General features: G+C 40.7%; 2 protein-coding genes across 4 annotated transcripts in view; both read right to left on the bottom strand.

Moving 5' to 3' along the window:
• Window positions 1–460: 460 nt before the first annotated feature.
• Window positions 461–5,773, bottom strand: si:ch211-246m6.4 (transcription factor 15). Its single transcript, XM_050064096.1, has 2 exons — window positions 5,168–5,773; window positions 461–3,598 (listed from the first exon to the last, which is right to left on the bottom strand). The coding sequence occupies exons 1-2, from the start codon at window positions 5,750–5,752 to the stop codon at window positions 3,563–3,565; spliced, it is 621 nt and encodes a 206-aa protein (XP_049920053.1). The 5' UTR covers window positions 5,753–5,773; the 3' UTR covers window positions 461–3,562.
• A 4,495-nt stretch (window positions 5,774–10,268) lies between these two features.
• Window positions 10,269–12,429, bottom strand: part of si:ch211-246m6.5 (von Willebrand factor D and EGF domain-containing protein) — a 46,681-nt gene continuing 44,520 nt past the window's right edge. For all 3 annotated transcript variants that reach the window (XM_050064092.1, XM_050064091.1, XM_050064090.1), the window contains exon 33: window positions 10,269–10,997. In XM_050064092.1, the coding sequence (XP_049920049.1) occupies window positions 10,977–10,997 (21 nt within the window). In that variant the 3' untranslated portion in view covers window positions 10,269–10,976. The remainder of the gene's footprint in view (window positions 10,998–12,429) is intronic.

The raw sequence follows: 12,429 nt of genomic DNA, 5'->3' as shown, positions 1-12,429 counted from the left end.
TGTGATATATAATCCCTCCAGCGTGTTCTGGGTCTGCCCCGGGGCCTCCTACCAGTGCCTGGAACATCTCCAACAGGAGGATCTCTAAGGCTGGGCCCAGACACTGAATGGAGGGAACTCATTTCGACCACTTGTATCCAGGATCATCCAAGAATCGGCACCTTAACGTGGTCCCCGTGATCCTGGGAGCTGTGTTGTCCGGGGCTAACAGCCCCTGGTAGGGTCTCCCAAGGCAAAGTGGTCCCAGGTGAGGGACCAGACCAAGGGCGATTCAAGAAGACGTTGATGAAACGGCATATTCGGACTTTGAGGACCTCGGGAGGAAACTCGGCTGATATAGTTTTGGTGTTGTTGAATGTGGACCCCTGTGACTTCAATTCGTCAAGGCTTTCCTCAGTTCTTGGATTCTCCACAAATTCAAGGTAACATGGGGTGAGTACTTCAATTAGAAATGAACATTTGGGGGGTGAAGTGTTCCTCTTTTTTTCTAATAGCGACAACAAGCTTCCTCAACAAGCTTGTGGTCCTTAAAACCTTTTAGTATCCTGAGTTTTACGCCGATTTCAACGTCCTGAATCTCAGCAACTTTTCCAACACAAGAAAAACCAGTTTGATTTTCTCTCACTTTTATTTGTATTGTACAAAAATACATTTCTCTTCAAGCAGCTTCTCAGTATCTGCGATGTGCAAAGGACACAATAGTCAGGCATTCAAGTACATTTTCTACAGTCATGTCACACATTAGATTTAGAGGTAGGCCTTCATATTGAAAACAGGTCTGAGGTAGTGTGCAACGTTTTCATCCATATGTGCTGTATAGTCAATATCAAGGGATCCAGCTGATTGTAGAAGGATTATGTATGTTCTCCAGATTAGTGCAGAAGGTAGCCCAATGCACTGCGTGTGCCGCGTGCACACAATACGTCACAGTTTTGTGCTTTTTTAAAGTGATACAGAGATTGTGCAACAATGCAAAAGTAAACATTTCACCACACTGCAAATAAATTCATCGAAACAGTTTGGATTCAGGCCCAAAGACAGACAAAGGGTTATAGTTACGTTGTATTCACATCAAGTGCGTTTGAATGCTAGAATATTTTGTGTTGACTCGCGTCATGTGCACGTGAAATCGCTGAATCCATGAGTGAACTTCCGCCGATACGTCCTCGGAATCATGCGTCCCCGGATTCACGAATTGGTTTTCGAATTTCAGATTTTTCAACTCTCGCGACGTGAAATCGCGCTACTCGCTTCACGACTCACGTCACGTCCATCACCACCCAACAGAAAGTCGCATCTAATTGCGTCTTCCCATTGACTTTACATGTGATGAACTCACGCAAATTGTTCTATTTGCCCCCAATGTGAACACATTAAAGATCTAGTGTGGTGGATTTAGTGACATCTAGTGGTGAAGTTTCAGATTGCAACCAACCGAAACTTCTCCAGTGTGCCAAGCGTTGCCAGTTGCTGATACAAAAACACGAATGGCCCTATCCAGAGTCAGTGTTTGATTTGTCCGTTCTGGGCTACTGTAGAAACAACATGGAGGGCATGCTATGTTTGTAGCTATCAACAGCTCATGCAGTTAGTTTCAGTTGATCACGAACTAATGAAAGCATAGTTGTGAATGTTCCATTTCTGCCAATATACCCCTTGAATCCTCCACACTGGACCTTTTAAAGTAGTGTCCCATTCAGATTGATAATTTTCCAATTGCATCTTAAAATTTTGAGACAAGCTTTGATGCTTAAGGCCCTGACACACCAAGCCGATGGTCGGCCGTCGACCAAAGTTGGGCCGCCGGTGAGCGTCTGTCTGTCCCGCACCATTGGCACTTTGGCTGCTTCTTCCCACTTTGGGAAGAAGCAGTGGGCTGCACAGATAGGAAACCTCTCGGCTGACAGGATGTACCACTCTCTCACTCCGCTCTCTCTCACGCAGGCGCAGAACGTACGTGCCACTTGGCCGTCGGATGTAGTCCGTGTAGTGTGTTCAAATGCAACTGACACAGGGCGACATGAGGCGACGTAGACGATGCAACAGTTGGCTTTTGTCGCCGCTAGTTCTTTGATGTCGGTTTGGTGTGTCCGCACCTTAAAGGGCAGCGCTTCAGATTAAAACTTTCCTCAGTCACCATTATAGAAATCCCAAATGTCTGGTTTCCTCCAGTGCATCAAGGCAGCAATCTTTTCTTTAAAAGAAAATAGTCAAAAGAAGGAAATATCAGGCCTTGATTAATGTCGTCGAAATCCAGTCAAATGGCTCTGATCCCAAACATGCGTCTTGCCAACAAATAAAAACCAACCAGGGCAACATTTTTACATGATCAAGCATTATTTCCCTGATTTCGACAAAGCAAGCAAAACACTGTGCTGTCTTTTTAGATTTACAACCACCTGAGATATGCTCATGTTTTCGGCTCGGGTTGAAAAATGCTGAACTACGTGTCAATTTGTGCATCTAGTGTGAGTCATTTTATGAACTCTACATGCAACCAGGTGTCTAAAATTCACCCTGATTTCAAGGTAACCCTTGAATGTCCCAAAAAAGACAACCAATTCAACATAACAGTGTGAGTTAGCTCGACAGAAACAAAAATTTGTTATTACGTTACGAAAAATCCTGCGACCACTTGGGTAAAATCAAAGGTAGCCTAAGATTGTACCTAGAATGCACCCAAACTGCAAACTTGCAGGGTACGGTACACAGTCATAGGCGTATATTTCGGGGGACGCGGGGGACATTTCCCCCTCAATATTTAGAACGTGCATTTGTCCCCCCACAATAAGAATATAAAGGTAGCAGAGAACTTTGATTTTGACGAAATAAATTGATGCAGAAAAGGCAAAAACTGATGCAAAAAAAAAAAAAAAAAAAATTCACCAGGAAATTTGGTGTCTGACGCTCAAAATTTCACAGTCGGAGGACCCCAAGCCCCAAAGTGTCATATGTCGCCCCCTAGTGGTGAAACAAACCCTTGTTTAAAACGTTCTGATTCCTGAGACGTTGATTTGTAATGTTTCAAACATGCGTGAAGCAAACGCTACAGGACGTAGAGGAGCTCAGTTCTGTCAGCGTAGTTGCAGTTCCTACATTCACCACTAGAGTCAACAGCTCAGTTAATGATCCTTTCAAGTGCCCCTGAATAATCGCGATATGTCTGACGGCACCTGAAAGCAGCATTAACTCCACTGAACTGACAGCAACCGCTGCAGAAGCTGCTCTTCACTTTCCTTCATGTGACTGAAGGCGACAAGGCTTTTTTTTTAGGAGTGGGGCACGGGGGTGGAGGGGGAGTAGTTTGTACTATTGGCGGGACCAAAATAGCCCCCCGTCAGGTGCAGCTTTACACATCGGCTCAGGTTACAGTTCAACCAAAACACAGACGTCCAGAAGCACCAGTGTGAACAGAAAGTGCTTTTCAGTGTTAATATCTTTTTGTTTTTCCTAGTCTAATCCAAAAAATAAATATATTTATAGAGTATGTACAAAGTCCTGCAGGTGTACGTGTAAACAACATCACGGTGGACACCCCCCGTCTGTCCGGAGCAGCTTCGCTTCACACTGCAGCTGAGTGCTTCCCTCCATCTCTGAGCTGTGGAGGCAGAGAAATCAGTTTTACCACAAACACAGTTCAGTAAACACACCGTGACATTTATACTATTAACACTTTTCTTTTACTGTTATTTACAATTCATTATTAGTACAAAATTTTCATAAATTTTATTTTTGTTTGTCTGTGTTTAAAGTCTGAATTTTTTGCAACAGTAATTATTAATAATTATTTTAGGGTTACTGTTATTTACAAATCACTATTAGTACAAAAAACGTATTCCTTTATTTTATTTCTTATTTTATCTGTATTTAAAGTCTGATTTATTTTGCAATAATAATAATTAATAATTATTTAAGGTTTACAGTTATTTACAACTCACTATTAGTAAAAGATACATTTTATTATTTATTTTTCAATCTGTATTTGAAGTCTAATATATTTTGCAATAATAATTCTTAATAATTATTTAAGGTTTACTGCTATTTTCAACTGCTACAACTATTTGTACAAAAAAATCATAAATTTTATTACTTTAACTTTTATTTTTACATCTGTATTTAAATTTATTTTATTTTTTAATCTTTATATCTATTAAAAAATCTTTATTTTGCAATAATAATTATGAATAATTATTTAAGGTTTACTGTTATTTACAACTCATTATTAGTACAAAAAAATCCTACATTTTATTACTTTTATTTTTTATTTTTTTTATTTTTACATGTGTATTTGAATTTATTTATTTATTATCTTTATATCTGTATTTAAAATCAAATTTATTTTGCAATAATAATTATTAATAATTAAGATTTGCAGCTATTTACAACTCATTATTAGTAAAAAAAAATCATAAATTTCAGGTTAATATGTGTCAAAAATGTGAAATTATGCCTATAAATTTGTATCTGTTATTTAAGATTTTATGAGACAGAAAAATAATTTGCAGAGCACCAGTAAAAATACAGTTTGACATGAAGATAATAGTGACATAATGTCACTGATCTGGTGCCAGTCTCTATTAATAACTGCAACATGTGAGGCCAAACTACTGTAAACACTTTAATCCACTAACACACGTGTTTATTTAGGATCGTAATGATTGTTTACTGCGTGGAAATCATCAGTATCGCTTAATATTCTTAATATTAAATCATGTTTTGAGCATCTGCAGCAGTTTCCATCACTAAGGTGATTTTTAGTTTCTTTCTGGAACCTTATTTTTTTGTTGTGGCACTCAGTTAGACCCAAGTGTCGAACTCTTCCCATCATCATTAGTCAGAAGTCAAACAGCAGCATCTCGTTATATTTTGGATCCAGTCTACAGACGAGGATCTGCTGTCAATCACTGATTTGAAACCTTTAAAGGCACCAGCTTGTTTTCACTTTGTGTTGTCAGTCACTGCAGAAACAGCTGTTGGTCAACCCCAGTCACCTTTGAACCGCGCAAACTCAGCACCACTAAGTCTATTTCCAATGCGCAGAGGATGCGTCCTGCACAGGTGCCATCACCCGCTCTGCCTTTGTCAGTGCCACATTAGATCTGGAGCTGATATTCACCTCTGTGCGTGTGCGTAAAAGTTTGTTTTTACGCACAGGTGCGCCACTCACCAGTTTCCTCTGGTTGCTGAGGCAGAAGGTGCAGATGGGCCGCAGCGAGGGCGCGCTGAGCGCCGCGGTGCCGTGCAGGATGCTCTGGTACCCGAGGCAGGGCTGTCCGTCCCGGCAGTTGTCCCCCAGCAGCAGCACGTTGGCCAGGTGCGAGATGTAGCTGGAGGCCAGGCGCAGCGTCTCGATCTTGGAGAGCTTCCTGTCGGCGGGCTCGGTGGGAATGAGCGTGCGGAGCGCCGTGAAGGCCGTGTTCACGCTGTGCGTCCTGTCCCGCTCCCGCGCGTTGGCCGCCTGCCTCTGTTTACTCACACCGGCGAGACACGCGCCTCCTCCACCTCCACATCCACCGTCTCCGCCGCTGCTGCTGCGTCTCCGCCGTCTCCTGCGTCTCGGCGCACCGGCACGGGAACCACCTCCACCTCCTCCTCCTCCACCTCCACCCGCCGCCTCCTCCCCCGGCTCTCTGCGGGGGCTGCAGTCCCCGGTGGACTTCCCGCCGCTGCTGTCGCTGCCGCTGTCCAGGTCGTCCAGGTCTGAGGTGAAGCCGTCGGGCTGCGCGCTGTGCTCGCTGCCAGTGGACTTCATCCTGGCTGTGCTGTGGTGAGACTGGAGCTGCTGGGGCCGTGCGGGCGGGCGGCGGCTGCACATCACTTTATCCTGAGGGTGAAAATAGCACCGGGGGGCCGAGCAGCTGCCGCCGATCCGGTGACCGAGGGGGTCTGCGCCGTCCGGCCCCCCGGCGGATCAGCATACCATTGCTAATGAATGACGGCTGCTTTCTGGGTCGCCAGCCCGCCGCGGAAAAGGGAAGACAGGTGGAGCCTAAAGGGAGGAGGGGGAGGGGGGCACCTGTTGTGGTCCAGAGGATACAGGTTTAATTTAGGCTCGACCTACCAGGGCTGCCCTCGAGACCGATACAGTGATTTTAGATCAACAATACCGATATGTTGGCCGATATTTAAAGTTTAATAACAAACAAATCCTGTTTATGTCATTGAGCCTCAGTCGTTCTGCATCATGTGCTGCAAGGCCGTATCCATGGAGACAAGAATGGGGGGGACCGCTGCCCTCAACTAAATTATTCATACGCAAAAAAAACCCTTACAGTTTGGTTAAGTAAAATGGTCAAAGAAAAGAAAAAAATAATTAAATTTCCTTTTAAAAAAAATAAGGAAATATAAATAAATTTCACATTATTTGCCTCCTATTTTTTAAATATTTATTTTAAGTTTTTTTGATCTAGTATGAACGTCACAACCTATTCCCTAAAAACCCTTGCATTTTACTTTTTAAAGTAAAATAGTAAAAGAAAAGTAAAATTCAGTTTAATTTTAAAGAAAATAATAATTTGAAAAATAAATTTCACATTATTTTGCTTTCTATTTTTTTTTAAAAAATATTTTATTTTATAAGTAATTTTGATTTATCATGAACATCACAACCTATTCCCTCCACACAGAACAAAAAAAACAATATAAAGAACAGATCTCACAAAAACAGCAAAGTTTATTTCATTTTTTTAATAAGTCATATTTTCATCTGAATGGAAAGCATTGGCATTTTGTGGGGACGCAAGGATAACATGAAAACATGAAAGTATTGGAGGACATTCATTTTGACAAAATTAAAGACACTGACACCATGAATTGATGAAGAAAAGACAGATATTGGTTCATAAAGATTCAACAGACTGTGGAAAATACAGTGTTTGATGCTCAAAATTCTCTGACAGAGCTGAAATCCCCCATTTCATCGGGTGTCTCTTTGTAGGTGTTTGGGTCTGTTTATTTGTTTACTTGGATCCCCATTAGTCACTACGAGGGTTGCAACTACTCTTCCTGGGGTCCACACAAGGAAAACATGATTTCATAGAGTAAAATAAATATCTGATTAAAAAATCAGAGGCAAAAACAAACAAAATACAACCAGAGAACTACAAAACAAACATGAAAAACAAACAAAACAAAACGACAACAAACTGACAAAACCAATAGATTAAATGCAAAACAGTCAGAAATTGTCAGGAAAAAAATAATAATTTGAAGTAACTTTGTAACTACTGTTGTTGTTTTGTTGCTTTGTAGCCATTTTGTGCATCTTTGTGGTTGTTTTCTGTCTCGTAGATGTTTCTCTCTGAGTAATTTTGCGTCATTGAGGAAACTTTTATTGGTTATTTTATTGGTCTGTACTCAATGTTTGTCTCCCTGTGGTTTTTTGTGTCTCTTTGTAGCTACTTTGTGTCTCTTTGTGTTTGTTTTGTGTATCTTTGTAGCCACGTAGTGTCTTGTTGTGTTTTGTGTTGGTTTGTAGTTCTGAGGGTCTTAGTTTGTGTCTCGCTAAGATACGTTGTTGCTTTGTGGTCATTTTGTGTCTCTTTGTAGTCATCTTTTGTCTCCTTGTGGTCATTTTGTGTCTCTTTGTAGTCATCTTTCGTCTCCTTGTGGTCATTTTGTGTCTCTTTGTAGTCATCTTTTGTCTCCTTGTGGTCATTTTGTGTCTCTTTGCAGTTTCTTTGCGTCTCTTTTGTGGTCTTTTTGTCTCTTCCTGGTTGGTAGATGTTAATTTGAGTGACACTTTCCAAGTGATGGCCAGGTGGCCCTCTCTGACACTTTGGGCACTCAGGCCTGTGCCTGATAGGCCCGCTCAGTAATCCATACACGTCCACCACTGTGTGAAACTGTGTGAAAACACAGTAACTTCCATCAGTCCAGAGAAACAGGAAGTGAAGTCAGTGACCCCGAATGAAATCATTCCACACATATTTCAACATTTTATTCTCTCACACTCAGCTGATGAACTTTATGACCAGTTTAATGTTGCGAACCAGTCTGCTGATACACACTGCAGCTTACTCATGACTCGTGTGTATGTTTGTGTGTGTGTGTGTGTGTGTGTGTGTGTGTGTGTGTGTGTGTCCTGTCTGTTGGCACCCAGGGCGGAGGATAACTTTGCTGCCATGGCCGGCGGCTCTGAGCTTCCATTGAGTGAACAGTCCAGGTGGACCCGCCCGTCCCGTCGCGTCCCCGCTGTGCCCAACAGAATGGACACACACACACACACACCCTCACCCTCCTCCTCCACCTTGCCCAGTGCCATCTTTGGGGGTGGATATAAATATCTGCGAGGGGACGAGGCACGTGTGTGTGCGTGTGTGTGTGTAGCAATAAATCTGACCTGCAGGTTGCTTCCAGTTTTATTGATTTTATCAGATCAGACAGGAAAGTGAAATTAATCTAAATCTGCTGATGCTGTGTTCAGCTTGATTTGCATTTCTGTGCAGTTTCACAGTCTTGACATTATTATTTTCGCCACCAGAGGGCAGTAAACCCCTAAAAATCATTTCTAGAAGGTTTTATTTTCTTGCAAAACTTTGAAGATTTCCAGCCTGTAGTGTTTCTCCAATGTGAAGCATGCTAAACATAAGATATGCAGTCATTTCTGGAGGTCAAAGGTCACCTCTCTGCAGGGCTAAACTTGCAACAGGAAGTCAAAGTGTGAGGGATTTATTAGATATACTCTCAGACAAACATCCAAAGAAAAGCAGCCTGAGAGAATCACACAGGGATCACAGCAATGTCAACAAACATCAACAGAGGAGTGCGCTCGTTGCTCCTGCTGCTGCGTCCTAATCAGTAGTAAGAAGTCAGCGCTGGGCCGTGCACAGGCAGGAGGAGTCAGTGAGAGGCTGGCAGAGAGGAATCCTAATTGGTCTGGAGCTAATGCGGCCTCAGTAATCTTTTAATCCTCATTTCCTCCCGGCCCCCGCCGCCCTGACCCCGCTGGCCGTGAACTTGTCTGGCCCCTGTAGCAAAGTCAAATGCTCCTCAGGTGCTGCGAGGAAACCTGAGGGAGCATCAGCAAACTGAAACCATCTCACAGATGCATCATAACACGACACCATAGAACACAAATGTCATAAAACGTTTTGAACACTGTGTGACTGCGTCGTCTTTTATTGGATCTATTTCAGGTAACGTCCTGTGGTGGCCACGCTGGAGGTCCTCAGCTCTGTGAGCAGCTGTTAACAGGGGATTATGGGTACAAGGAGACGGACGCAGTGCTGCAGACTGAGTAGATACAAAAGGTGAGGACATTCATTTGAACAAACCAGGTACAAAAATGTAAAGAAGAGTCAACGAATCCTGCAAAGCTTCCTAATCACAGAGCAGATTATTAACTGTCATATAATCCATCCTTTAACCACTACATTAATTTAAAGGGACACTTCACCCCCCACATGACCGCTTGTATATCAGTTACTCAGCCTGTGTTCAGTTGAATTTGTGAAGAAAACTTTGTTTTTCTCCAATGTCTCCACGGCGAACGAAAAATCCAAAAACAGAGAAAAGTCTTGATGAATTGAAGTCATTGGGGTCCAACAGCAAAACTGTATCAAACCATCTGCTTACAACTTCTCACACAACTCTCATTTATCCAGTTGTATGCTCAGTACTTCCCAAACAGACGTTTCTTTCCAACGAGGAACTGAATTACAAGTGAAACTTACCTGTTCTCTCTTCAGAGCCAGTTCTACCTTGCCAAACATGTCACTGGCTGATCTACCGCCCGAATGTTGGGCCGTTGGTAGACCTGGTGTTTCTGTACCAGGCGAGGTAGTTGATGTCCGAATATGCCAAGTCATCAAGGTCTTCTTGACGACCTGGGTACCTCCCGTTAGAAGTGTTTGGGCATGTCACACTGGTAGGAGGCCTTGGGGCGGACCCAGAAAAGTTGGAGGGACTACAAATGTCATCTGGCCTGGGAACGGGCCGATGAGGTGGGACGTTTGGGGTGCTTTGCTAGGCCTGCTGCCCCCGTGACCCGGCCCCAGATACGCGGTTGAAATGAGACTAAGATGATAGTGCACGAGTTGTGTTGGAGTTCGTAAATAGATGTTTTGATATAGTTTAGCTGTTGTTAAATGTGCTCCCCTTTGACTTCAGGGCATTAAGAGTTTTTTGGATTCTTCGTTCACTCTGGAGGCATGCTAGAAAAACAAAGTTTCCTTCACAAATTCAGCGTAACACAGAGTGTGTAACTGATACTCAAATGATCATTTGTGGGGTGGAGTATTCCTTTAAACGAAATGAGAGCAAGTCAAAACCTTTGAAGGATCTTTATTTGTTTTCTTACAAAACAGCCAATAAACATCGCTTTAATAAGAAATAACATCGATTACACAGTGGTTAAGATATATACAGCAGGAAATATGCGACAATATAAAACAACCAAATAAATAAATACTCGTACAGAGGTTTGGGTTTGTGGTGTGGGACCTGAACATGAACATGATGGCGTTCACAGTAAACTCAGATTGAAATAGCTGCTTGTGAAGTCCTGGTGAAAATGTGATGCAATGCTGGGATGCAAAATGGTGAGGTCATGATCTCCTGTCTGCAGAACGTAGCGTTGTGGAAGTCTTTATCTCTGTCAATATGTCTGTTAATGAAATCTACCTGGCATCACCCACTGTAGCTGCAGATGTGTAGCAGAACTGCAAGACAAAGGTAGTTTATTAAGAAATAGCTGCACCTGTATAACTTCTAGATACTTCCTGCCTCTTAAAGCACAATGTCTCGTTTTTACAGATGTATTTTTTGTATGTTATCACGTTATAAAAAACCTAAACTTCCCCTGCTGTGAGATTATTTAGCTAAAATAGAGCTTAGATAGAAGCTTCCTCTGCTTTGTTTCCCAGTGATGAGACACTTTGGGTTTCCTTCTGTGCCGATGGCTCTGGTTCACCTGGACGTTTGATCGCTGCTGGTTGGACTCCAATTGTTTGGTGTTTGTCGGCTTTGAGTGGGTCTCAACCGTGGGAAATAGGGAGCTGAAAAAAGAAGACAGTTTCAGTATGACTGATACAGATCCACAAATTAAAGACAAAGAATATTAAAAACAAATCAAATTGGACAGATAAAATGTTTTTTATGTTCTTATGTTTATCAAGGTTCTGTGATGGTACATAAGGGCCATTTTAGGTTAAAAAAATAGGAAGCTGGGGGAGGTGGGTAATATTCCAAGACAAAAAGTTGTAAATTTATGGGGAAAAAAAACTCCTCACAAATTTACAAAAAATATTTAATATTATCTGAGACTATAAAGTCATAAATATATGAGAAAAAAGAAACTCAGTAATTTATGAAAAACATTCGAATAGTCTCTGAAATTATAAAGTCGTAAATTTGTGATAAAAAACTCAAATTCCTGAAAAAAAAAAATCTTAGATATTCTCTGAGATTATACAGTCATACATTTATGAGGGAAAAAACTCACAAATTTACAAAAAAATATCTTGAATATTCTCTGACATTATGACGTTGTAAATTTACTAGAAAAAAGTGGAAAAAAAGTAGCTTTAAGTCCCAAATTTACAGGAATAAAACTCAGATACTTATGAAAATAAACCTTGAATATTCTCTGAGATTATAAAATTGTAAAATTACAAAAAAACTCAGAAATTTACAAAAACATATCTTGAATATTCTATTAGACCATATAGTTTAAAATTTCCAAGAAAAAAAATGCAGAAATTCTTGAATATTCTGAGATTCTAAAGTTGTAAATTTATGAGAAAAAAAATCGGAAATTTACGAAAGAAATCTTGAATATTATCTGAGATTATAAAATCGTAAAATTATGTGAAAAAACTCAGAAATTTACGAAATTTACTAATTTACAAACATAAATTTACAGGAATAAAACTCAGAAATTTATGAAAAAAACCCTTTTAATATTCTCTGAGATTATAAAGTCAAAAATTTACGAGGAAAAAAACTAACAAATTTACAAAAAAATATCTTGAATATTCTCTTAGACCATATAGTTAAAAATGTACGAGAAAAAAACCCGCAGAAATTCTTGAATATTCTCTGAGATTATGAAGTTGTAAAATTACGAGAAACAACTCAGAAATTTATGAAAAAAACCTTTAAGTCATAAATTTACAGGAAAAAAATGAGATATTGTCTGAGATTATAAAGTTGTAAATTCATGAGAAAAAAAACTCAGAAATTTCCGAAAAAGAAAATCTTGAATTTTCTCTGAGATTATAAAGTTGTAAAATTACAAGAAAAAACTCAGAAATTTACGTAAAAAAAACTTTAAGTCGTAAATTTACAGGAAAAAAACTCAAGATATTGTCTGAGATTATAAAGTTGCAAGTTTATGAGAAAAAAACTCACAAATTTATGAAAAAACCTTGAATGAGATTATAAAGTCGTAAATCGTGTGCTGATTTGTGAGCACCAAGCCAGTTTGCT

This window comes from Epinephelus moara, chromosome 16 (assembly GCF_006386435.1).
Source record: "Epinephelus moara isolate mb chromosome 16, YSFRI_EMoa_1.0, whole genome shotgun sequence".
NCBI classification, from domain to species: domain Eukaryota; kingdom Metazoa; phylum Chordata; class Actinopteri; order Perciformes; family Serranidae; genus Epinephelus; species Epinephelus moara.
Note: the sequence above shows the minus strand (reverse complement) of the source record. Positions and strands in the feature narration are given on the sequence as shown.

Excerpts from the sequence above, each read along its gene's own strand:
- si:ch211-246m6.4 (XM_050064096.1), bottom strand. The coding sequence starts at position 5,752 with ATGAAGTCCACTGGCAGCGAGCACAGCGCGCAGCCCGACGGCTTCACC. Across the intron at positions 3,599-5,167 it reads TCAGCAACCAGAGGAAACTG|CTCAGAGATGGAGGGAAGCA; the intron begins GTGAGTGGCGCA and ends CTGCCTCCACAG.